Consider the following 26,236-nt stretch of genomic DNA (forward strand, 5'->3'; position numbering starts at 1 on the left):
AAAAGATTTGAAAATCTTATATCTGATAAGGGATCTGTATTTAGGATATGCAAATAACTCTTATAATAATGAAAAGACAATCCAATAAAGAAGTGGGCAAAATAATTGATTCAGTCTTTAAGGAAGATATAGAAATGGATAATAACACACATAAAAAGATGAGATGCTCAACATAATTAAGTTTTTGTGGGTTTTTTTAAACATTTTATTTGTTTATTTGACAGACAGAGAGAACACAAGCAGGGGGAGCTGCACAGGAAGAGGGAGAAGTAGGCCCTCTGCTGAGCAGGGAGCCTAATGCAGGGCTTGATGCCGAAGGCATCACAATTCCAGACTTCAAGCTCTATGACAAAGCTGTCATCATCAAGACAGTGTAGTACTGGCACAAAAACAGACACATAGATCAATGAAACAGAATAGAGAGCCCAGAAATGGACCCTCAAGTCTATGGTCAACTAATCTTCGACAAAGCAAGAAAGAATGTCCAATGGAAAAAAGACAGTCTCTTCAACAAATAGTGTCGGGAAAATTGAACAACCCCAAGCAGAAGAATGCAACTGGACCGTCTTCTTATACCACACACAAAAATAGACTCCAAATGGATGAAAGACCTCAATGTGAGAAAGGAATCCATCAAAATCCTTGAGGAGAACACAGACGGCAACCTCTTTGACCTCAGCCACAACAACTTCTTCCTAGAAACATCCCCCAAAGCAAGGGGAGCAAGGGCAAAAATGAGCTATTGGGACTTCATGAAGAGCAAAAGCTCTTTGCACAGCAAAGGAAACAGTCAACACAACCAAAAGACAACTGACAGAATGGGAGAAGATATTTGCAAATGGCATATCAGATAAAGGGCTAGTATCCAAAACCTATAAAGAACTTATCATACTCAACACCCAAAGAACAAATAATCCAATCAGGAAACGGGCAGAGGACATGAACAGACATTCCTGCAAAGAAGACACCCAAATGGCCAACAGACAGATGAAAAAGTGCTCAACATCACTTGGCATCAAGGACATACAAATCAAAACTACACTGAGATACCATCTCCTACTAGTCAGAATGGCTAAAATTAACAAGTCAGGAAACACCAGGTGTTGGCAAGGATGCGAAGAAAGGGGAACCCCCCTACACTGGTGGGAATGGTGGGAATGGTGGGAATGTCAGCTGGTGCAGCCACTCTGGAAAACAGCATGGAGGTTCCTCAAGAAATTGAAAATAGAGCTACCCTATGACCAGCAACCACACTACTGAGTATTTACCCTAAAGATACCAATGTAGGTATCCAAAGGGGCACATGCATCCAAAGGTTTATAACAGCAATGTCTACAATAGCCAAATGATGGAAAGAACCTAGATGTCCATCAACAGATGAATGGATAAAGAATATGTGGTATATATACACTATGGAATACTATGCAGTCATCAAAACAAATGAAATCTTGCCATTTGCAATGATGTGGATGGAACTAAAGGGAGGGTATTATGCTGAGCGAAATAAGTCAATCAGAGAAAGACAATTATGATATGAACTCTCTGATATGAGCAAGTTGAGAGGCAATGTGGGGGGTTTGGGGAGTAGGGAAGGAAAAAATGAAACAAGATGGGACCAGGGAGGGAGACAAACTCTTAATCTCAGGAAACAAACAGGGTTGCTGGAGGGGAGGGAGGTGTAAGGGATGCGGTGGCTGGGTGATGAACATTGGGGAGGGTATATGCTATGCTGAGTGCTGTGAGTTGTGTAAGACTGATGAATCACAGACCTGTACCCCTGAAAGAAATAATACATTATATGTTAATTTAAAAAAAAAAGACTGAGAGATGGTGAAATCAACCCAATTAACTGAGAGGATAAAATGTGATAGCAGGGAAATAACATGAGATGTCCAGACAATAACTAAATGAACGTTCACAGCAGCATTATCAATGGCCAAAAAGTGGAAACAACCCAAAGGTGCATCAAATGATGAATGAACAAGGGTTTTAGCCCACAATGGAGTACTGTTTGATAATAAGGAATGGAGCACTGATATATGCTATGACACAGATGAACCCCAAAAACATTAAGCGAAGGAAGCTAGTCACAAAGGACCACACATTGTGTGATTCCCTATATATGAAATATTCAGAATGGGCAACTCTATAGAGGCAGGAAGTAGACTGGTGGTTGCGCCTGGGGGCAAGGATTACGGGTTTCTTTTCAGGGTTATTAAAATGTTCTAGTTGATGGCAATAATGGTTGCACAACTCTATCAATATACTCAGAAACATTGAACTACACATATTAAATGGGTGAAATGTATGGAATGTGTATTCTATCTCAATAAAGCTTTAAAAAAATCCAATGGCAAGACATAGATAATTTTCTTAATTCTCTCTTTTGGGTGTATATAGCATACATGATTTAAATATTTCTGTGCATTTATTATATATTGAAAAGGAAAAGAAAATGAAGGAAATGCCTAAGTTCAACTGGTTTGTGAAATCACTTTTCTGTACAAGTTACCCTGAAATCAGTACAGATTCTGTATCCATTCAAAAAAGTAAAGATGAAAAATAAGATAATTTTCTGAAACATTCTATTAAACATTATCTTCTGCTTTTACATGGTTTAGCTCATCATGGTAACAGAGATATCACTAAAAAACATTGTTTAGCGCACCTGGGTGGCTCAGTTGGTTAAGCAGCCAACTCAGGATTTTAGCTCAGGTCATGGAATCAAGCCGGCATGGGGCTCTTGCTGGGCAGGGGTCTGCTTGAAATTCTCTCCGTCTCCCTCTGCCTTTCCAACCCCCCCACTGGACCACAAATAAATAAATAAGTCTTTAAAAAAAATTATTTCGTAGGGAAAAAGTCCCAATTTCTGTGAGGAATGATGTGTAAGTTTCAACTTTCAAGGGTAACTACTATAAGAAAAAAATGTATAACACAAATAACAGAATGAAAGTCAAAGTTTAAGAAATAAATACATTGTGAAGATACTAAAATTGTACTAAATTAATTGTAATGAAAATACAGAAGAAAGTGGTCCATGGAAATAAGCATCCTAAAACACTTCATATTATTTAACCAACTACAGATTAACTTGACATGTTACATTTCATATATACCTGATTCCTACTCTGAGCCAGTTTTTTCTTTAAGTCCTGTACCTCATCTTCTAAATTCATACGACAACGTGATGTCACGTCCAGTGAAGACTCTGACATAGATAGTTTTTTTAGGGTATCGGCCAGTTCTTCTTGAAGTTGTCTCACAACTACCTAATAAGACATTTCTGTTACTGGTTTTATAAATCATCTTACTATTAAATTACATTAACAATATATAACTTTAACCTATGTACTTGGAAAATTTCACTACAAACGTCAATTCATCTCCTTTTCCTAACATGTACACATTATGGCTGTTTAATGAATTTGGTTAAAGACACAAAAAGATGTTATCCTGCCTAGTCAGTATTATGGTACTTAGATAATTAATTCAGCCCCACTATCCATTCCTTGTGGATGAATTTTCCCAAAGCTTCCCAATCTACTGAAGTCTCAAAAAGAAATGGGTATATAGGTGGAACTAACTTTGGTAAATTCTACAGTATGAAATGTTTTCCCTCTTTTTTATTAGAGGCTTCAATTAATGTCGGAGTTCCTCACAGGTTCAATCCTCTGCTCAAATCCTTTTAACAGATAACTATCTCAGAACATAAGTGAAGTCATTCTAATGGCCTTCAAGACCCTAGATGACTGGCTTTCACCTCTCTCCCTGACCTCCATTCCTGCTACACAAGAATCCTGCCACCCCTCATTAATCTGAAAATGGAGATGCAATGCCCAATTAATAAATTACAGAGATACAATTCTCTTTGTGTTGGACAAACTTATGGCCAAATGATAGTAATTGAGCTTTGAAATGAGCAAATTATTTGTAAAATTGCTTAAAAAATTATAAATAGCAGTGGGAAGATTAAATCAAATATAGTTTTGCTAAAGCTCATTACAGTTGTCCCAAATTATGATTTAATGAAAAGTAAGGGCCTTCAAAAGATTAAAAGGTCATAAGAATACATGATTTCAGACTAAAAATTCAAATTTATATAAATAAGAATAAAATTATGCCAACCTAAAATGTATAAAAAGCTACCATGTATAGCTTGCATAAATGTATAAATGTATAAAAGTATATATGTATGTATATATACACATATATTTATACTTATAAGTATATACTTATACTTATGTATGTATGTATAAGAAGTACTGAGATACTGTACTTTTTATTCAGTTCATTTGGGAAATCTGGAGCTAACTGTCAAGTTAACCCACTTAATTGAATCTCAATTTCAAAATATGCATGCTTTAAAAATCCTCTATGCTTGGAGTGTTGGCTTTTAAAATATATATACATATATACATGGAGAAAATATATATATATACAAACACACACATATATACATATATATGTATACATATATATACACATGGAGAAATATATATATATGTATATGTACACACACACACGGAGAAAAAACAATAATTTCAGAAAATAAAATATATATACATACAAATACATACACACGTGTACTTCAAAATAACTAAAGAAAATACCCCAGAACTCATTTTGTTATCCATTTCTATCTCTTTTTGTTTGCAAAGGTGATTGTTTAGAATTCCGTCTTGTAATATTCTGGCATCCTGTTTTCGACAAAGTTGTTTCTCAGTATCATACCGTTCTTCCACAACCTAAAGACATATTTTCATTAGAATTTTGGATGACACCATTAAAAAAAAAAGTCAAAAGCTTAAGAGAACTTAAAAAAAAAAGTTCAAAAGAAGTAGCCTTTTTAAATACAAGGATTTTTATCCTACACGAATAACTCAAATTTTAATTTAAATGACAGCTATATTTGTCATAGAGTAAAAATACAGGTAGATACAGTATGTGAAATAAAATTTCTTTACAAAGCATTTAACTAATTCCATCATAGTCTCAAGGTGATTTAGCCTGTACTTTAATATAAAAAATCCAAAACTGGGGTGCCTGGGTAGCTCAGTTGGTTAAGTGTCCTAGTCTTGGTTTCAGCTCAGGTCATGATCTCAAGGTTTTAAGATCAACCCTGAGTCAGGCTCTGCACTCAGAGTTGCTTGAGATTCTTATCCCTCCCTTTCCCTCCCCCTCTACACATTCCCCTACTCATGCTCTCTCTCTAAAAATAAATAAAATCTTAAAAAAAAAAAAAGCCAACATGCATATTTATCTCAATTTACCCTCCATCCCTTCATTCAGAAAATAGACATAGCGTTTATATGAGAAGCCAAGAATTCCAATAAATTAATGATCTTAGCTATAAATATCATAGTTCCTATTAGTATAAAACTAAATTTTTATCTACTTTATACCTAAGTAATATACATTAAATCAAAGGGTATTATAAATAATAGTGATGGAAATATGAAATTTTTATCAAAGACTTACCTGATTGAAATTATTTCTTACAGTCCTCAATTCCATATCTAGTGCTCTAAGATTAAGTTCAAGTTCTTGTTTCATTTCAACTTCTTTCTTATACTGCTCTTCTTTTCTTGTTAGTTGCTCCCGAATCTTTTCATGTAACATTTCAGCAATTGCTCTGTTCTTGTTTTCTTGTTTTAAAGTAAATCTGCAAATAAATGTGCTTATTTTAAAATTTGTTTTGTAAGCAATAAAAAGCTCATGTTATGATCTGCTTCCACATATGCTGTTTTTTTTATCCAAATGAAATTTCTACATTCTCAATTTTTTTTCCTTTCTAGGGCTCATGTTTTTAATTTCTCACTTCAATCTCTTCCAAAAGATATATATAGTTGAAAAGAAGCAATGAAAAAGCATTGTGCTGCTTAGTACTAAGTTTTAGTCAGTAATAACTGTGGGAGACATTGTAGGGAAAGGAACTTTGAAATTATTCAAGAAAGAATGGAAAATTATTGTTTTTTCCACATAGTCATAATTACTCCTCCATTAGAAGAGATAATTTAGTTACTATTTAAAAAAGAGAAGTTGCTGTTTATAAAAAAGTTATAATTCACTACAAGTAAATTGCTACTTCATGAAACATCACAGGTACAGCCGTGTAAGACAGTATCTGCAGATGCATTTACACAACATACACCTGCAGATTACTGTGATCCAGGACCAGGCTAGGGAGTCGAATATTTGTTGCCCTATAATTTTTATGTTTCTTCTTCTGCAATACTCTCAATTTACCTTATTGATTATTATTCATTTCATGTTTTTAAAGATTTTATTTATTTATTTGATAGAGAGAGCACAAAAAGGTGGAGTAGCAGGCAGAGGGAGAAGGAAAAGCAGGCTCCCCGCTGAGCAAGAAACCCAATGGGGGACTCAATCCCAGCACCCTGGGATCATGACCTGAGCCAAAGGCAGACACATAACCAACTGTGCCATCCAGGTACCCCTTATCAGTTTTTTTTTTTAATTAACATATAATGTATTATTTGTTTCCCCTACTATCCATTTAATAAATCATTTAAAAACCCCTTTTATAACAACACAGGATCTATATTAAGTAAACAATAAAGAGTAATATGTGCTTGCAGCATAGGCTTTTGAATTAATTTTATCAACATATAAGAGAGATGCTGAAAAAACATAGCAGTAGTCATTTTCCATTTTACTTTTTAGTCACACTAAAATTAGTTTTAAAAAAACTAATTTTAAAAATGTTTTCTGTCTCGAGAAAAATGGCCATTTTATACCCCGTTGATGGGTCCAATTTAAAAATAGGATCAAAGAACTTTTTTAAAAATTTTTATACTTTAAGTAAACAATAGTACATTGAAGAATTTATTCCAAGTAACCAGAAATGTATAAACAGATTTATATAAAAAAACATTGCTTACAGCATTAATTAAAGTATAGAAAAATGGGGGTAAAAAAACCCAAAATTCAATTTGTTAAATAATGAGGTTTCCACATGGTGGATTTCTATATGATCATTAAAATTATATTTGGAATATTCATTAAATTATTAAAAGCTGTTAAGAACTTGCTGTATTATTTTGAAGAATCTCATACTTCACAATACTAAAGAAGTTTTCTTCCCTATAAAATCCCAGAAGGTAAGTTAGCAATTTTAAAACTTCTACACATCTGTAGTATAAAAGTAAATAATTCAAGGGGTGCCTGGCTGGCTCAACTGATAGAGCATGTGACTCTTGATCTCATGGCTGTGAGTTCAAGCCCCACATATATTGGGCGTGGAGCCTATCTTAAAAAAAAAAAAAAAAGTAAATAGTTCAAGTATTTCCTTAAAACCAAGATATCATACCTCAAACGGTAGAGTTCTTGCTTCCATTCCACTTTTTGAAGCTCTAACTTCGATATCATTTCTTTTGTTTCTAATAGCTCCTTTTGTAGTTCATTAGCCTTATTTTCCATTTTTTTATTTTCTCTTTTAAGTTGTCCACAGTGATATTTTTGAAGTTCTATTAATCTTTCATATGAAAGAACCGCCTCCTGGATTTTCAATAAACTGACAGGATCTACATCAGAGAAAAAACAAAATCAAATAAAATATATAGGGCACCTGGGTGGCTCAGCTGGTTAAGCATCTAACTCTTGGTTTCAGCTCAGGTCAGACATAATCCCAGAGTCGTTGGATTGAGCCCTGCATCGGGCTCCACTCAGCATGGAGTCTGCTTGAGATTCTTTCCACCCTTCCTCCCTACCCCTCTGTTCTTTCCCACACCCCTAGTCATGCTCACTCTCAAATAAATTAATTAAATATTAAAAAAGAAAAAGAATAAAATATATGAGTACTTTTGCATATAAAGGACTGTATGCTTTCACATTCATTCATTCATACATTAAACAAATATATATTGAAGGATTTCAATATGAAATATATTACTGGGATGCCTGGGTGTCTCAGTTGGTTAAGCATCTGCCTTCAGCTCAGGTCATGATCTCAGGGTCCTGGGATCAAACTCTCCACTGGGCTCCCTACTCAGTGGGGAGTCTGCTTCTCTCCCTGCCCCTGCCCCTCCCCCCGCTTATGCACTCTGTCTCTCAAATAAATAAAATTTTTTAAAAAGCAAAAGATATTACACTAAGCTCTGCAGATCTCTGGCTTGTATGTAGCTTAAAGTCTAGGGAAGGAGAAAACAATTAGAAATTCAGATAGTTCCTATAATAAAAGAGTTCTATGATCACATAACATAACTTGATCTACGGTAGGAAGGGAAGATTTCCCTGAGAAAGAGATAACTATTCTGAGAAATGAAGGAGGAGCAGGAAACACGTGAGCAAAGGAGGAAGGAGAGCATTAAAGACAGTCTACAGCATGTGCCAAAGTTCTATTGCAATCTGCTTCTGGCCAAGATGGAGTAACAGGTACTGATTTATCTTCCTACCTGAAAAAAGCCAAACAAAAACAGGTAAAATACACTTTAAAATCACTTTCAAGAAAAAGGAATTCAGGCAATGAAGGACAATGATCCCTGAAAACACAAGAAGTTAGCCTAACACATACTGGAGCTCACTGCCTTGGCACAATTTCCAGGCCATGACACAGGTGAAAAAACTGACATAGACTCCACCAGACTCCCTGAGTTGAGGTGATGAAACTGAGTCCGGTGAAACCAAGACAGATGAGATCAGCGGTCAAAGCACTGGCGAGGAGAAAGCAGAAGAACGAACGACCCCGGAGAACAGAAGAGTAATAACCAATGCATGCACGTAAGGAAATCTCCTGTGACCAGGGGAAAGATCCATCTGGAAAGAGCAGAGGAAACCCTGCCTGGTGCTCACACGGCACCAGGGGCAGTATCTATCCCCATTAGCCATGCTGGAAAAACTCATAACCCACAGCACAATGAATAGCGTAAGTAGGTCGTGCCTCAGCAGTGGGGAATTATGAGCTCTAGGCTGAACACTACTCTGGATTCACCTAACAATTCATAAGAGCAGGACGGGAAAGGATCAAACTGTTTGTCACTAACTTAGCTAGAACTCCAAAGAAAGCATAAAAAGGTAAGTGGAGGCATAGAAGCTATTTTTTAAAAACTAAATAGCACTTACAGAGATGTAAATTATATCACACATGAAAAACACACTGGATTTTCCAATAAACACATATGAGACAGCTCAAAATAAAAGACTGAAATTTGACATCTGAAAACTGTGAGAAGCTAATATACAATTTCCCAAAGAGGCAGAGGAAAGGAACTAGAAAAAAATATTCGAAGAAAAAATGAGGGGGGCACCTGAGTGGATTCGTCAGTGGGCGTCTGCCTTCAGCTCAGGTCATGATCTCATGATCTCATGATTTCAGGGTCCTAGGATCAAGCCCAGTGTTGGACTCCCCAATTAGAGGGGAATCTGCTTCTCCCTCTCCTTCTGCCCCTCCCCCCTGGCTTGTGCTTGCACTCTCTCTCTCTCTCCTTCTCTCTCTCAAATAAATGAATAAAATCTTTAAAAAAAGAAAAGAAAAAATGGCCAAAACCTTTCTAAACTTAATGAAAACTATAAACCCACAGATCCAGAAGGATCTGGCTAGGAGTGAAGAAAAGAAAGTAAACCTTTATAATTTTCTTAAACAACATATGATGTGTTATAACATTACTAGATGGAGGACTATGATGCTTACATCATATACTTTAGGCCCTAATCACCAAAATAGCAAAACTAAAGAGTTACAGCTAGTAAGCGAAATACATACATACACATAAACACATAAATAAAACTAAATCATAAAAATTACTTGCTTAATCCAAAAGAAATCAGAAAAAGAAGAGAATGGAATGAAGATCGGAAAGGACAAATTGAAGTCAAACAACATGATGACAGATTCAAATCAACTACATCAATAATCACATTAAATGAAAATGGTCTAAAAGTCTCAATGAAAAGGCAGACTGTCAAAATGGATAAAAAAGGAAGACCCAGCTATCTGCCACCTATAAAAAAAAATGCACTTTAAATGTAAAAACTACAAATGTGTTAAGAGGCCAGAAATATGATAGACCACACTAACACTTGGCAAAAGAAGGCTGAGCCTGAGCGGTTACATTAATACCAGACAAAATAGATTTCAAAGCAAAAACATTAGCAGCAATAAATAAGTTCATTTAATAATGATAAAAGGGTCAACTAAAGGAAGCATAATAAACCTAAATGTTTATGCATCTATTAATAGGTTCAAAATACATAAAGTAAAAATTGACAGAACTTCAGAGAAACAAGCAAATTCACAATTATAGTCTGAGATTTCAGTAGGCAGAAAATCAGCAAGGACATCGTAGACTTGAACACTACCGTTCTTTTCAAGCATCCGTGGAACACTTACCAAAAGAGACTATATTCTGGGTCATAAAATAAATTATAATAAAAGGAGTAAGTCAAAAGAACTGAAGTCATAAGAATGTGTTTTGTGACCACAAAGAAATCAAATTAGAAATCAAGAATAAAAATATCTCTGGAGAATACTCAAATATTTGCAAACTAATTAACGCACATCTAAATAAACCCTGGGTCAGAGCGCCTGGGTGGCTCAGTTGGTTAAGTGTCTGCCTTCGGCTCAGGTCATGATCTCAGGGTCCTGGGATCAAGCCCCACACTGGGCTCCCTGCTTAGAGGGGAGTCTGCTCTAAGACTCGCTCGCTCTCGCTCTCTCTCTCTCACTCTCTATCTCTCTCTCTCAAATAAATAAAATCTTTAAATAACCCCTGGGTCAAAGAAGTAAGGAAAAAAGAAATTAGAAAATATTCTGAACTGAATGGGAATGAACATATAACACCTAAGAATTTCTGGAATCCTGCAGTAGCAGCACTCACATGAACATTTATAGCACTGAATGTATATACTAAAAAAGAAGAAAAGTCTCAAACTGATGACCTTTGGCTCCACCTGAAGAAATTAGTAAAATAGTAGTTAAAAAAAGTTTGATAAACTTTGGTTATGTAGAAAAATCTGACAGAATTTTTTAAAAAGCTACTAAAACTAATAAGTAAACTTACCAAGTTCAAGAATGAACCTGGATCCATACCCTGTATCATAAATAAAAAAGAACTCAAAATGGGAGTGCCTGCATGGCTCAGTCAGTTAAGTGGCTGCCTTTGGCTCAGGTCATGATCTCGGGTCCTGGGACTGAGTCCTGTGTCCAGCTCTCTGCTCAGCAGGGAGCCTGCTTCTCCCTCTCCCTCAGCCTGCCATTCCCCCTGCTCATGCTCTCCCTCTCTGTCAAATAAATAAATAAACAAATAAACTCTTAAAAAAAAAAAAAAGAACACAAACTGGATCTCATGGATCACAGATCTAAATGTAAGACCTAAAACTATAAAACTTTGTTATTCAACTGCAAAACTTCTAAAAGAAAGCGTGAGAGAAAACCTCTGACCTTGTGCTAGGCAAAGATTTCTCAGATAGGAACACCAAAAGCAAAAATCTATAAAAGAACAAAGGTATAAACTGGACTTCATCAAAAAGAAAAACTGCTCTTCAAAAGATACTGCTGAGAGAATGAAAAGTCACAGACTGGGAGAAAATCTTTGCAAAAAAAAAATACAGGCGATAAAGGAACTATATCTAGAATATACAAAGAATTCTCAAAACTCAACAGGTAAGAAAACCTAATTTTTTTAAAGGTTTTATTTATTTGTTTGACAGACAGATCACAAGTAGGCAGAGAGGCAGGCAGAGAGAGAGGAGGAAGCAGGTTCCCCGCTGAGCAGAGAGCCCGATATCGGGGCTCGATCCCAGGACCCTGGTATCATGACCTGAGCCGAAGGCAGAGGCTTTAACCCACTGAGCCACCCAGGTGCCCCAAGAAAACCTAATTTTTAAAATGACAAAGGATTTGGACAGTTCAAAGAAGATATACAGATGGCAAATAAGCCCACGAAGATATGCTCAACATTATAAGTTATTAGGGAAATGTATATTAAAACCATAATGATACATATACTACAGACCCATCGGAACATCTAAGACTTAAAAAACTGACAATACTAAGTGTTCATGAATATATAGGGAGAAATCAGAACTCTTACACATTGCTAGTGGGAATTGGAAATGGTGCAACTACTTTAGAAAACCATTCGGCAGTTTCATAATGAGGGAATACAAAGAGACACGAGACTTAAGGGTTATTACCTGCCTGAATTACAGTTAAGGTTTCATATGCATATAAATATGTCAAAACTATCAAATTATACACTTCATAATGTGCAGTTGCCCTAACTTAAGCTGTTGAGGGGAAAAAACCTCTATTATAAGAAAAAATATCTAAAACAGTGGCTGAGACACGGACAGAAGAATATGAAACAATCCAAGATGAAGCTGAGAACTGTGGTTTTTCACCCCAGAACGATGAGACGTAATAACTAAGCTTTAAGCAAGGGGGTCACGTGATGAAATATAAATTTTTAAAAATATATGGTAACTATGGTTGCAGTGTAGACCAAGATTCTGGGAAGTGGAATGCCAGGGAAAACAGTCCTGGGTCGTTTCAGTATTCTAGGACAAATGTAGTGGTAACCTGACCTGACCTTGGGTGAAGGCACAGAAGAGGAGAGTTAACACACATCAGGTGTGCCATTCCCATGACGAAAAACATAGTGGAAATTACAGCTCTTTGGCTAAGAGTATTCAACATTTCTCTATTTTCATATAAAACGTATTTCTGAGATGAGTAGCTCTATAACACATCAGTGTTGTATGGTACAGCACTAGACAAGAAGTGCACATATTACTATAGTAATGTACATACAAAGGCTTCATATTTACACAAGGGTCTTACCTTTACAATCCATGCCATGTTGTTCAATTAGCGACATGCAAATCATATAATTAGAGCAAGGCATGCGGAAACCCTCCGAAATTGTTTCAGATGACGGAGTTAAGTCATCAAAGTCATCCATAGAATCAATTTGCTTTTTGACCTACAAATAAATAATACTACTTCAAAATGTCCCCTAAATGTTGATAAAATATACTAAGTGTAGAGAGATGATAAATACCCGTATCTTTTTACAAGAGTAAAAAAAAGGTACTTTCAAAAGGACTGATTTTTATCAAAATGACCTTTATCAATAACTAGTGTTTCTGAACAACTTTTTCAAAGTAAATGTCTGTACAACAAAGGCAGATTTTCTCTTTTTTCACTATGCCTTTCCTAAAGTAATTTTTTATCATGGAATAATATTTCTGATAAACATTATTTATCAAAATAACGTAATAAAATAAAAATTTAAAAATAAATGAAAAAAATTATATGTATATATTTACCTTTTCCTTGTCACTAGATGTTTTCTTTGCAGATCTAAAAAAAAAAATCAATTTTTCAGGCAAACATTAAATACTTAACATACAAAGAATATCTAAATCATATCTAAACTATATTATGAATAATGTTAACAAAGCATTAAATTTAGATCAAACTGACAAAAAGCAAAGGAAAATCATAACGTTACTTGCATTATTTGACATGAAGAAACATACCACATTTTTTGTCATCATTTTCAATAAAAACAAGCTTTTACTGGTTCTAAAAACTATTTGGAAAGTGCAAGTTAAGTTCTTATATGAAAGAAACCCTTTTTTGATAATCATGATATTAGTGTTTTGAGGATCTACTGTGTAAATACTATGCATTATTATGAAAACTTCACATGTTTTAAGGGTATTTTAAGCCTCACAACAATCTTATAAACGTAGGTAATTATATTGGGTATTTTACACAGGAAGAAAATGAGGCACAGAAAAAAGTAACTTCCCAAAGCTGGTACAGGTGGTCAGAAGTAGACCCAGAATTCAAATCCAGGAAATGTGCCTTCAAAACACGTGTCTTACAGTATATGGTGAAAGTAATATTTAAGTGTTTTTAAGTAATCTGATAGCAAATGAATCTATGCGTATTCCATTTTTAGCTATAATTGTAAATAATAATTCATGAATCTTAACCATTTTTTAAATAAAAAACTTCATATGTAGGCAATATTGAAAATCTACTTTCAAACAACTCAAGATTTGCTTCTTCTAAATAAGTTGATCAATGGGCATTCATTTATTCATTCAACTGTTTATTCACAAACAGACACTTATTGAGTATACTATGTAGGTGTCAATGACACTGTTGGTACAGGAATCTTCAGCTTTGTAATTTAGAACTTTATAAACCAAAAGTAATAATCTATGATAGATTGATAGTTTATTTTTCAATTATAAATAAAACCTTTCCCCTTCCCCCAGAATCTAAACAAATATTAAGTAAATATAACCAGATAATTCAAAGTCCCTAATAAAACATAGCTATTCATGATACTGTCAAAGGCACTGAATATCTAAAATTATCAAGGAATGGGGATGCCTGGGTGGCCCAGTGGGTTAAAGCCTCTGCCTTCAGCTCAGGTCATGACCCCAGGGTCCGGGATCAAGCCCCACAACGGGCTCTCTGCTCAGCAGGGAGCCTGCTTCCCTTCGTCTCTCTCTCTGCCTGCCTCTCCGCCTACTTGTGATCTCTGTTTGTCAAATAAATAAATAAAATCTAAAAAAATTATCAAGGAATGATTAGTTCTATTCAGAATGGCCTAAGGTTTGTATATTTACTATTATATGTATAGTTTTAAATGAATGAATGATAGTATCTGCATATTCAATTATATGAGAATACTCCACTGTGGAACCAATTCTGAATAAACAATTTCTTGACACAAAACTACATGAATAGGAGTACTAAGGACAATTACTATATCATCTTTAAAAGAATGTAATACAATCAATAAGCTTTCTAACATTTGGAAATGTGAAAAAAATTAAATAAAATAGCCATGCCTATCTCCATTGGATCATTTCCGGGAGCATACAAAGGTATTCTAAAAGCTCCCATCTTAAAATTAAAAAATAAAGAAAATTCTTTTGAACTCCACATTCTTTTTCATATCATCCATTTCTCTATTACCTTTCCCTGTAAAAATTCTTTAAGGAGTTCTTTACACTTATTCATTACAGTCCAGCTTCCATGGTGACTGTTGAAACTGCTCCTTGTCAAAGTCACTTGTCCTCATCTTAACCTTTCAAGCAGTGTGTCTGATATACTTGAGTATTTCTTGTCTTCACTTGTACCTACACTACAGCATTTTATTTCCATAAAAAGTAATCACTGTTAAAATTCCTTCAGAAGGAAATAAAGAATTTGTAGATTTTACCTTCCTTCATCCTGATCCATTCCACTTGAAGTGTTGTCATCATTCATTTGTAGAGGATGAGAAGTTAGAGAAGGGGCTTTCTCAAACCTTGATGTAATCACAGATTCTTTTGATGTTTGTTTTTCTTTATCCCCTTTCCTTACTTCTTTTATATCCAAAGCAGGAGCACTATTTTAAAAAAATCCATTTAAAACATCCATTAAAAAGCTAATGTTTTCGGGAGCCTGGGTGGCTCAGTTGGTTAAGCCACTTCCTTTGGCTCAGTGGTCTTCTCCCTTCTCATGCCCTTTCTTACTCTCTATCCCTCTCTCTCAAATAAATACTCGACCATTCTCTTATACCATACACAAAGATAAACTCGAAATGGATAAAAGACCTCAATGTGAGGCAGGAATCTATCAAAATCCTAGAGGAGAACATAGGCAGTAACCTCTTCGACATCGGCCACAGCAACTTCTTTCAAGACATGTCTCCAAAGGCAAAGGAATCAAAAGTGAAAATGAACTTTTTGGGACTTCCTCAAGATAAAAAGCTTCTGCACAGCAAAGGAAACAGTCAACAAAACAAAGAGACAACCCATGCAATGGGAGAAGATATTCGCAAATGACACTACAGACAAAAGGCTGATATCCAAGATCTACAAAGAACTCCTCAAACTTAACACACACAAAACAGAAAATCACATCAAAAAATGGGCAGAGACATGAACAGACACTTCTCCAAAGAAGACATACAAATGGCTAATGGACACATGAAAAAATGTTCATCTTCAGTGGCCATCAGGGAGATTCAAACCAAAACCACATTGAGATACCACCTTATACCAGTTAGAATGGCCAAAATCAACAAGACAGTAAACAACAAGTGTTGGAGAAGTTGTGGAGAAAGGGGAACTCTCTTACACTGTTGGTGGGAATGCAAGTTGGTGCAGCCACTTTGGAGAACAGTGTGGAGATTCCTCAAGAAATTAAAAATAGAGCTTCCCTCTGACCCTGCAATTGCACTACTGGGTATTTACCCCAAAGATACAGATGCAGTGAAAAGAAGGGCCATCTGTACCCCAATGTTCATAGCAGCAATGGCCACAATCCCCAAACTGTGGAAAGAGCCAAGATGCCCTTCAACAGACGAATGGATAAAGAAGATATGGTCCATATATACAATGGAATATTATGCCTCCATCAGAAAGGGTGAATACCCAACTTTTGTATCAACATGGACGGGACTGGAGGAGATTATGCTGAGTGAAATAAGTCAAGCAGAGAGAGTCAATTATCATATGGTTTCACTTACTTGTGGAGCAAGTAATAACATGGAGCACATTGGGAGATGGAGAGGAAAAGTGAGTTGGAGGAAATCGGAGGGGGAGACAAACCATGAGAGTGGTGGACTCTGAGAAACAAACTGAGGGTTTTGGAGGGGTGGGGGGTTGGTTGAGCCTGGTGGTGGGTATTAAGGAGGGCACATATTGCATGGAGCACTGGGTGTGGTCCATAAACAATGAATATTGGAGCACTGGGAAAAAATTAAATTTAATTTAAAAAAATCTTTTAAAAAAATTTTTAAAGATTTAAAAAGCCAATGTTTTCTAATAATTTCACTGGTAAAGAATTAAAAAAAAAACCAATTTTTTGTAAAAGTCGGCTACCCATTTCAATTCATTTATTAGTTCACAGAACAGTTATGAAGTCCAACCATATATAAGCAAATACACATCCCTTGCTTCAAAGACTGATCAATATACAACTACAATACAATGTCTTTGTGGTGACAAAGCAGCTGTGGACCTCTTTGTAGGAGCTGTGGAACCAAGCACCATAAACCAAGGGATGTAGGAAAACTCTTGCCTACCCATGCATCAGATAACAGGCACACTCACTACAGTCCCAGCTATGGACCCAGCAATAGCCCATAGACTGGCTCCAGCCCCTTCCTCTCAACCACATCTGGGAGCCCCTGGAAAACACTTAGATAATCACCCATTGAAAAAAGAGCTTTTTTAGAAAAACTAGATTTCCTACAGTAAAGTTCCAGCACACCACCAGAGCAAAACCAAAACAAAACAAAACAAAATCGGGTTTGGATACACTGGAAAGGTAGTCATTAAAGGCTACTTCAAATGCAAAGACAGCAATGTAAAACTTCAAAGAATATAAAAAGTCAAGGAAATATGATACCACAAAATGATCACAATAATCTTCCAGTAATTGATTTCAAACACATGAAGATCAGTAGTTTATCCAAAAAAGAATTCAAAATAGCAGTTTTAAGTAAACTCAGTGAGCTACAAGAAAACACAAAAAGCCAATTCAGGGGTGCCTGGGTGGCTCAGTCTGTTAAGCACCTGACCTTTGATTTTGTTTCATGATCGCAAGGTCATGAGATCCAGCCCAGCATCAGCCTTATGCTCAGTGTGGAGTCTGCATGTCGCTCCCCCTCTGCTACTTGCCCAGCTCACACACATGCTCTCTCTAAAATAAATAAATAAACAAACAAAATCTTAAAAAACAAAACAAAACAAAAAAACAGTTCAATAAAATGAGAAAAATACTAGATGAACAAGATGAGAAGTTTAATAAAGAGTTGGAAGGGCACCTGAGTGGCTCAATGGGCTGAGCCTCTGCCTTCAGCTCAGGTCATGATCTCAGGGTCCTGGGATTGAGCCCCACATCAGGCTGTCTGCTCAGTAGGGAGCCTGCTTCCCCCTCTCTTCAGCCTGCCATTCTGCCTACTTGTGATCCCTCTCTCTGTGTCAAATAAATAAAAGCTTAAAAAAAAATGCTGAGAGAAAAGAACTGCCAACCAAGAATACTTTATTGAGCAAAATTATCCTATAGAAATCAATCAAATCAAATCAGTAAGTTTGATACACATTAACAGAATGGAAAAAAATTACATGATCATCTCAATATGTGCAGAAAAAGCATTTGACAAAATTCAACATCTTTTCATGATAAACACTGTCAATAAAGTGGGTACCAAAGTATCATACCTGAACATAACTAAGACCACATATGAAAAACCCACAGCTAACATCATACTCAGTGGCAAAACACTGAAAGTTTTTCCTCTAAGTTCAAGAATAAGACAAAGGCGCCCACCTTACCACTCGTATTAAACATCAGACTAGATAAAGAAATGAAAGGCATCCAGATCAGAAAAGAAGAAATCAAACTGTCTTTGTCTGCAGAGGATATGATCTTACATATAGAAAATCCTGAAGACACCACCAAAAAGCTGTTAGAACTAGCAAAGATGAAGGATACAATATCCACATATACAAATCCGTTACATTTCTATACATTAACCAAAAAAATCTGAAAAAGAAATTTAAAAATACCATTCACAAAAGCATCAAAAAGAACAAAATACTTAGGAATAAACTTAACCAAGGAGGTGAAAGATATGTACACTAAAATCTATGAGACTTTGATAAAAGAAACATCAGACACACAAATAGGAAGATATCTCATTATTCATGGATTAGAAAAATCAACATTAAATATCCACGTGACTCAAAGCCATCTGTAGATTCAATGCAATCCCTGTCAAAATTCCAGTGACATTTTTCAGAGAAATAGGAAAAAGAATACTTAAATTTATATAGAACAAAAAACACCCCAAATAAGCAAATCAGTCCAGGAAAGAACAAAGCTGGAAGCATCACACTTCCTGTTTTCGAACTGTTACAAAGGTACAATAATCAAAATAGGATGACCATTCATAAAAAAAAAAAACACAAAACCCAAAGAAACAGAATCAAGAACCGGACAATAAACCCATGGATATAGTCAACTAAAATTTGATAAGGGAGCTGAGCACACTCAAGGAAGAAAAGATAATCTCTTCAATAAATGATCCTGAGAAAACTGGATATTCACATGCAGAGAATGAAACCGGACCCCTAACTTACACCACTCACAAAAATTAACCCAAACTGGATTAAAGACTTAAATATATAACCTTAAACCATAAAACTCCTACAAGAAAACAGGGGGAAAGCTCCCTGACATTGATGTTGGCAATGATTTTGGATGTGACATCAAAAGTACAAGCAACAAAAGCAGAATCGGTGGAACAAGCAATGTTTCTGCACGGCAAAAGAAACGAGCAACACTCTAGTTCCATTTACGTTGAATATATAGGGGAAGGAAAGGAAAAAATAAGATAAAAACAGAGATGGAAGCAAACCATAAGGGACTCTTAACTAGAGGAAACAAACAGGGTTGCTGGAGGGGAGGTGACGGGAAGATGGTCTAACTGTGCGGTGGGCATTAGGGAGGGCACTTGTGATGAGCACTGGGTGTTACATGCAGGTGATGAATCACTAAAGTCTACCCCTGAAACTAGTAATACAATATATGTTAACTAAGTTGAATTTATCTAAAAAACAAAGCAGAAACAAGTAACATAATGAAAAAGCAACCTACAGAATGGATGAAAATATGTGCAAACCATACTATCTGAAAAAAGGTTAATATGTAAAGTATATAAGAAATTCATAAAATTCAACAGCAAAAAAACAAATAATTCAATTAAAAACTGGGCAAGGCATCTTAATAGACAGCTCTCCTCAGAAGATATTCAAATGGCCAACAGGACCAAAAAATGGGCTCGACATCACTATTCATCAGGGAAATGCATATCAAAACCATAATGATATATCTATCACCTCACACCTAATAAAATGGCTTACAACAAAAAGGGAAGAGATACCACTGGCAAAGATGTACAGAAAAGGGAATCCTTACACACTGTCACAGGACTGTAAACTGGTACAGCCACTATGCAAAACAGTGTGGAGGTTCCTCAAGAAACTAAAAATAGAACTATCAGAGTATCCAGTAATCCTATTTCTGGGAACATTCTGACGGAAATGAATCAGTATCTCAAAGAGGTACCTGCGCCTCTATGTTTACTGCAGCATTATTTACAACAGCCAAGACATGGAAACAACCTACATGCCCATCAGGGGATCCACGGATTTAAAAATGTGGTGTATATATATATAGGAGAAGGGAGTTGAGGGAAATTGGAAGGGGAGGTGAACCATGAGAGACTATGGACTCTGAGAAACAACCTGAGGGTTTTGAAGGGGCGGGGGGGTGTGAGGTTGGGGGAACCAGGTGGTGGGTATTAGGGAGGGCACAGATTGCATGGAGCACTGGGTGTGGTGAAAAAACAATGAATACTGTTACGCTGAAAATAAATAATAAATTTAATTTAAAAAATGTGGTATATATTTACCATGGAATATTTTTAGCCACAAAACAAAAAGAGGGAAACCCTGCCATCTGCGACAGCATGAATGAACCTTGAGGGAATTAAGCTAAGTGAAGGAAGTCATCCAAAAAGACAAATACTCTATAATCTTACACATGGAATCTTGAAAAAAACACATTTATAGACTTGTGGTTGCCAGGGGTAGGAGGCTGAGGGAAATGGATAGATATTGGCTAAAGGGTACAAACTACCCATTACAAGATTAGTAAGATCTGAGGGTCTAATGTACAGAATGGTGATTACAGTTAATAATACTGTTACATATTTGAAAGTTACTAAAAGAGTTGCTAAAAAAGAAATGATAATTATGCGAGGTGATAGAGTTATTAACACTATTATCATTTGACAATATAAAAGAGTATTAAAGTAATACAGGTATACCTTACACCTACACAGTTATCTGTCAATTATACCTCAAAAAATCTGGACAAAATTCAACAATACTCACATGTCAAAAATAGCAATAATCTGATTAATTTTGTTTGAAAATAAAATTATTTGAGGGTGCCTGGATGGCTCAGTCGGATAAGGTCTGCCTTCAGCTCAGGTCATGATCTCCAGGTCCTGGGATCGAACCCCAAATCAGGCTCCCCGCTGAGCTTCGCCCTCTCCCTTTGCCCCTCCCTCCTGCTCATACTCTCTCTCACACAAATAATTTCTTCTTAATTTTCTTAAAGAAAATGATTTGGTAACTTTTGTATACTTTTACCTTACTATTTAATCCTAACATAAAAAGCTAGATTTACTAATACAAAATTATAATTACTTTTTCATGGACTAAATGCATCCAAGAGAATATTATTAGCATATAGCTACCTAAACTCACAAAAAGACTAAATTTCCCACAAGAGATGATTAATTTAGGAATTGAACATGAGCCCCTCAGAGCACTGAAAACAAAAACAAAGCTAGCAATTACTGTTTTAAAACTGTTAAACAGATAACTATTCTAGTTAAAATTTAACATCCAAAAAAGAAGGATCTTCCTGAAAGCAATTATTGAACAATCTCTCTCGACCTAAATTTCAAAAATAAATTTATAATTACAGAATATGAAATAGCTTTCATTTTGAACACAGTTGATAGAAGCAACTTTTAAATAGAAAAAATCTAGTTAAAGTCGCCTCAAACTTAGGGTGGGGGGAACCCAAATAGGAATAGGAAGCCATAGTAACAAGAAGCCACCATATGCAGTTTTAAATGCGTGTAATTGATCAATGCCTACTGGCCTCACTCACCAATCAGGCAATGCCAGCTCCTCCTTTCTAAAAGAAAGCCAATATGGAACAAAATCACTCCAATACACATGCCTCGAGTGCCAACCAACCAACCAACAGTCTCACCCAAATTACCATGGTGTTTCAGATTATGACAAACCACTTAATTCTCTGAAAGTCCCCCAAACCTTAAACTCTACTCTTCCCAAAACCCTATATAAGAATAGCAGACTGCTCTGTCAGAAAAGACTGACCAGCATAGTTCTCTCTTACTAGTAGGCAATAAATTCCAGCTTCATCTTCTTAGTTTACATATTGAGGGCTCATAATCCTTTTGCAAGAATTGTTAAAATCTTATAATAATTTACAATCATATTTCATTTTCCCTAATAAAATATAAATGAAGTTTGTGATTCCTTTGATCCATTTTACTATAATTAAAGCTAACATAAATACCAGTAAAAGAATAAGTAGCAAGTAACCACAATATTGGGCCCCCCCAAAATTAAAAAAAAATGCATACAACTGACAGGTTAAATTGTCAGAAGGGACCCATGTCAAACTTTCCTTTTGTTTAAGTGAGAATCAGTATTATGTTAAAAACAATACATGCAGGTTAAACCCCATTCACTCAATAAACATTTATTGAATAGAACTATATATGCTAGAACATTTTCTAGGCACTGAGAACATGGCAATGAACAGATAAAAATCCTATTCATGAGTGAAGTAAACACAAAAAACAATAAACTACACAGGCAAAATAGCCAGTAGTAGAGGAGAAAAACTAAAGCAGAGAAATCAAATTTTGATGTGCTATAGGATAACCAAGAAATCAGGATATTTCCCAAAATATAGGATAACCAAGAAATCGGGATAACCAAGAAAGGCCTTAATTTTTTTTAAGATTTTATTTATTTATTTGACAGAGAGAGAGATCACAAGTAGGCAGAGAGGCAGGCGGCGGGGCGGGGGTGGGGGGCGGCGGAGCAGGCCCCCCACTGAGCAGAGAGCCCGATGCAGGGCTTGATCCCAGGACCCCCGCATCATGACCTGAGCTGAAGGCAGAGACTCAACCCACTGAGCCACCCAGGCACCCCGAAATGCCTTAATTTTTAAGCAAAAATTAAATTAAAAAAAAAAAAAAAGGAAGAAGCAAGGAGCAAGCAAGCCATAAGAGTATTATTGATGGGAAAAGCACTCCAGACAGAGTCAACAGGAAGTAGAGAGGTAAGCTCAAAGTGTTTATAGTGAGAAAAAAAAAAAAAAGTGAAACATTCAGTGTACCTCAGCAGAGTGAAAAGGACAGAAAATAGGAGTTCAAATCAAGGAGAGGTAGTAAGCAATAGGGAGAGACCTGAGATGAATAGATCACACAAGGCCTTGTAGGTGTTAGAAAGAACTTCGGCACATACTCTGAGCGAAATGGGAGGCAACTGGGGTTTGAGCAGAGGAAGACATAATCTGACTTATGTTTTAAAAGATCCACTGTGTTTAGAATTAATGGAAAAAGAAAAGGCAAAAGAACAAACAAACAAGAAGACCAATTAGTTAATTATTACACCGATACAGACAACAGATGACAGTGGCTTGGTCATGGAGGATGTGTTTGGCTTCTGATTATATTTTGAAGGAAGACCTGACAAGATTGGCTGACAGATTAGATGGGGCATGTATGAAAAAGAAAAAGACAGGAGTCAAAGATGATACCAAGTTTTTTGGCAGAGCAACTAGAAGAATTGTCATTAACTTAATTAGGAAAGACAAGAAAGGCAGGTATAAGAAAGAATATCAGTAGTTCAATTTTGGGCATGTTAAGTTTGCAATACCCAATAACTATCCCCCAAAATATCAAATAGGTGGTTTTATGTGTAAGTCTGGAATTCCACAGAGAGATGTGGGCTGGAGATACAAACTTGAGGGTCATTAGAATATACAAGATAGTAAAAGTCAATGGGACGCCTGGGTGGCTCAGTTGGTTGGGCAGCTGCCTTCGGCTCGGGTCATGATCCCAGCGTCCTGGGATGAGTCCCACATCGGGCTCCTTGCTCCGTGGGGAGCCTGCTTCTCCCTCTGCCTCTGCCTGCCACTCTGTCTGCCTGTGCTCGCTCGCTCTCTCTCTAACAAATAAGTAAATTTAAAAAAAAAAAAAAGATAGTAGAAGTCAAGAGAAAGAAAATCAAGGACTGATTCCTGGAAGGAGAATCAGGAGAATGAGGAGAAAGCAGCAAATCAGGCTGAGATGTACAGACTAGAAAGGCAGGGGGAAACCAGGTGAGTGAGTGATATTCTGAAATCTACATGAAGACAGAATTTTGGAGAAGAGAGTTTTCCAATGGGTCAAATATTGCTGATAGGTTAAAAAAAAAGAGATCTAAGAAATTATGTCTAGATTTATTAAAATGAAAATCAGTGGTAACCTTTGAAAAATCAATTTTGGAGTAATGGGAGTGAAAATTACTAGTGAGAATTCAAGAGCGAATGGGAGGGAAGTAAGGATCACTGAGTGTACGTGGTTCTTTTAAAGATTTCATAGCAAAGTGGAATGATCACAGATGACTCAATTTTCTTGTTTAGTTCAATCCTTACACAATGATGATGTAGTATTTTTGTAATATTTTGAAATTTTTTAAATTGCATACATGTAGCACTAATTTTTTTTTTATGTGCCTGACCAAGGGGACGCCTGAGTGGCTTAGCCGGTTAAGTCTTCGACTCTTGGTTTTGGCTCAGGCCATGATCTCAGGGTTGTGGGATCAAGCCCTGCACAGGGCTCTGCTCTCAGTGCCAAGCCCGCTTGTCCCTCTCCCCACCACTGCACCTCACCCCCCACTCTCTCTCTAATATAAACAAATAAAATCTTTTTAAAAAGCCAAACCAAAGCATTAAATAATTCAGGAAATTATACAAGCAAAAGACTCCTTAAAAATTTTCTAGATATATAATATTATATAAACTGATTATCATTTTTCTCATGCTTAGAAAGACCACAGAAAAACTCTAAGTTCCAACAGCAGTATTTCATGCTTGATAAAAATCATCTAACTCTAGGATATCTTCTACTATCCAAAATCATTAGTCATATTAAAATTCTGTAAGGAAAGTACAAGGGGTTTAGAATGTAGAAAATATTCCTATTTTGTAAACTGAATTCTCATAAATTCTATAATATGAAGTCACTATTGAAAATTTTGGTGAGGCGCATGTAGAAATAGATTCTCTTTAAAAAGGAAGGATAATATGCTGGGGTGGGGGGAGGGAGAGGGGGGTGGGGTTATGGACATTGGGGAGGGTATGTGCTATGGTGAGTGCGGTGAAGTGTGTAAACCTGGCAATTCACAGACATGTACTCCTGGGGATAAAAATACATTATATGTTTATTTAAAAAATAATAATAAATTAAAAATAAAATAAATTAATTTTTTTAAAAAAGGAAGGATAATAGCATGCGTGCATGGTACCTTAAGAAGAAGATTCAACGCATTAGCAACATCTTGGTTTATAGCACAGGGATCAAATCAAATGTTTGTATAGAACATGGGACAAGTTGCTATATGAAATCTCTTGGTAATACTCAGATCAATTTGAGGGTCCAACATTTGAGCACTCATGCATTAGGAACCAAAACCAAAACCTAATGACTAGCAATTTTGTTGGTAATAAGAGTGCCAGTATAGTAGGTAACTTCCTTTTGCAACACAGCAGATTTTAAAAGTATTCCATTTTTCACAAAACTCGACCATTCTCCTACACCATACACAAAGATAAATTCTAAATGGATGAAAGACCTCAATGTGAGACAGGAATCCATCAAAATCCTAGAGCAGCACATAGGTAGTAACCTCTTCGACATCAGCCACAGCAACTTCTTTCAAAACATGTCTCCAAAGGCAAGGGAAACAAAAGTGAAAATGAACTTTTGGGATTTCCTCAAGATAAAAAGCTTCTGCACAGCAAAGGAAACAGTCAACAAAACAAAGAGACAACCCACAGAATGGGAGAAGATATTCGCAACTGACACTACAGATAAAAGGCTGGTATCCAAGATCTATAAAGTACTTTATATCCAAGAGGCTGGTATCCAAGATCTATAAAGTACTTCCCAAACTTCACACCCAAAAAACAAATAATCAAGTCAAAAAATGTGCAGAACAACAGACACATGAAAAAGTGCTCCACATCACTCAGCATCAGGGAAATACAGATCAAAACCACAATGAGATACCACCTCACACCAGTCAGAATGGCTAAAATTAACAAGTCAGGAAATGACAAATCCTGGCAAGGATGCGAAGAGAGGGGAACCCTCCTACACTGTTGGTGGGAATGCAAGCTGGTGCAACCACTCTGGAAAGCAGCATGGAGATTCCTCAAAAAAGTGGAAAAGAGAGCTACCTTATGACCCAGCGATCGCACTACGGGGTATTTACCCTAAAGATACATATGTAGTGATCCGAAGGGGCATGGGCACCTGAATGTTTATAGCAGCAATGTCCACAATAGCCAAACAATGGAAAGAACCTCGATGTC

At 36.2% G+C, this 26,236-nt stretch overlaps 1 protein-coding gene across 1 annotated transcript in view; it reads right to left on the minus strand.

Moving 5' to 3' along the window:
* The window catches only part of LOC308347148 (ankyrin repeat domain-containing protein 26-like), a gene marked incomplete at both ends in the record, with an annotated part of 114,794 nt that overhangs the window by 26,476 nt on the left and 62,082 nt on the right, over positions 1–26,236 (minus strand). Inside the window, 7 exons of the mRNA XM_080810283.1 lie at positions 3,117–3,269; positions 4,611–4,745; positions 5,479–5,662; positions 7,331–7,544; positions 12,800–12,941; positions 13,288–13,321; positions 15,207–15,374. Coding sequence (XP_080666409.1) covers positions 3,117–3,269; positions 4,611–4,745; positions 5,479–5,662; positions 7,331–7,544; positions 12,800–12,941; positions 13,288–13,321; positions 15,207–15,374 — 1,030 coding nt within the window. The remainder of the gene's footprint in view (positions 1–3,116; positions 3,270–4,610; positions 4,746–5,478; positions 5,663–7,330; positions 7,545–12,799; positions 12,942–13,287; positions 13,322–15,206; positions 15,375–26,236) is intronic.

The sequence above is a fragment of the Martes martes genome, assembly GCF_963455335.1.
Source record: "Martes martes genome assembly, chromosome: 8".
Lineage (NCBI taxonomy): Eukaryota > Metazoa > Chordata > Mammalia > Carnivora > Mustelidae > Martes > Martes martes.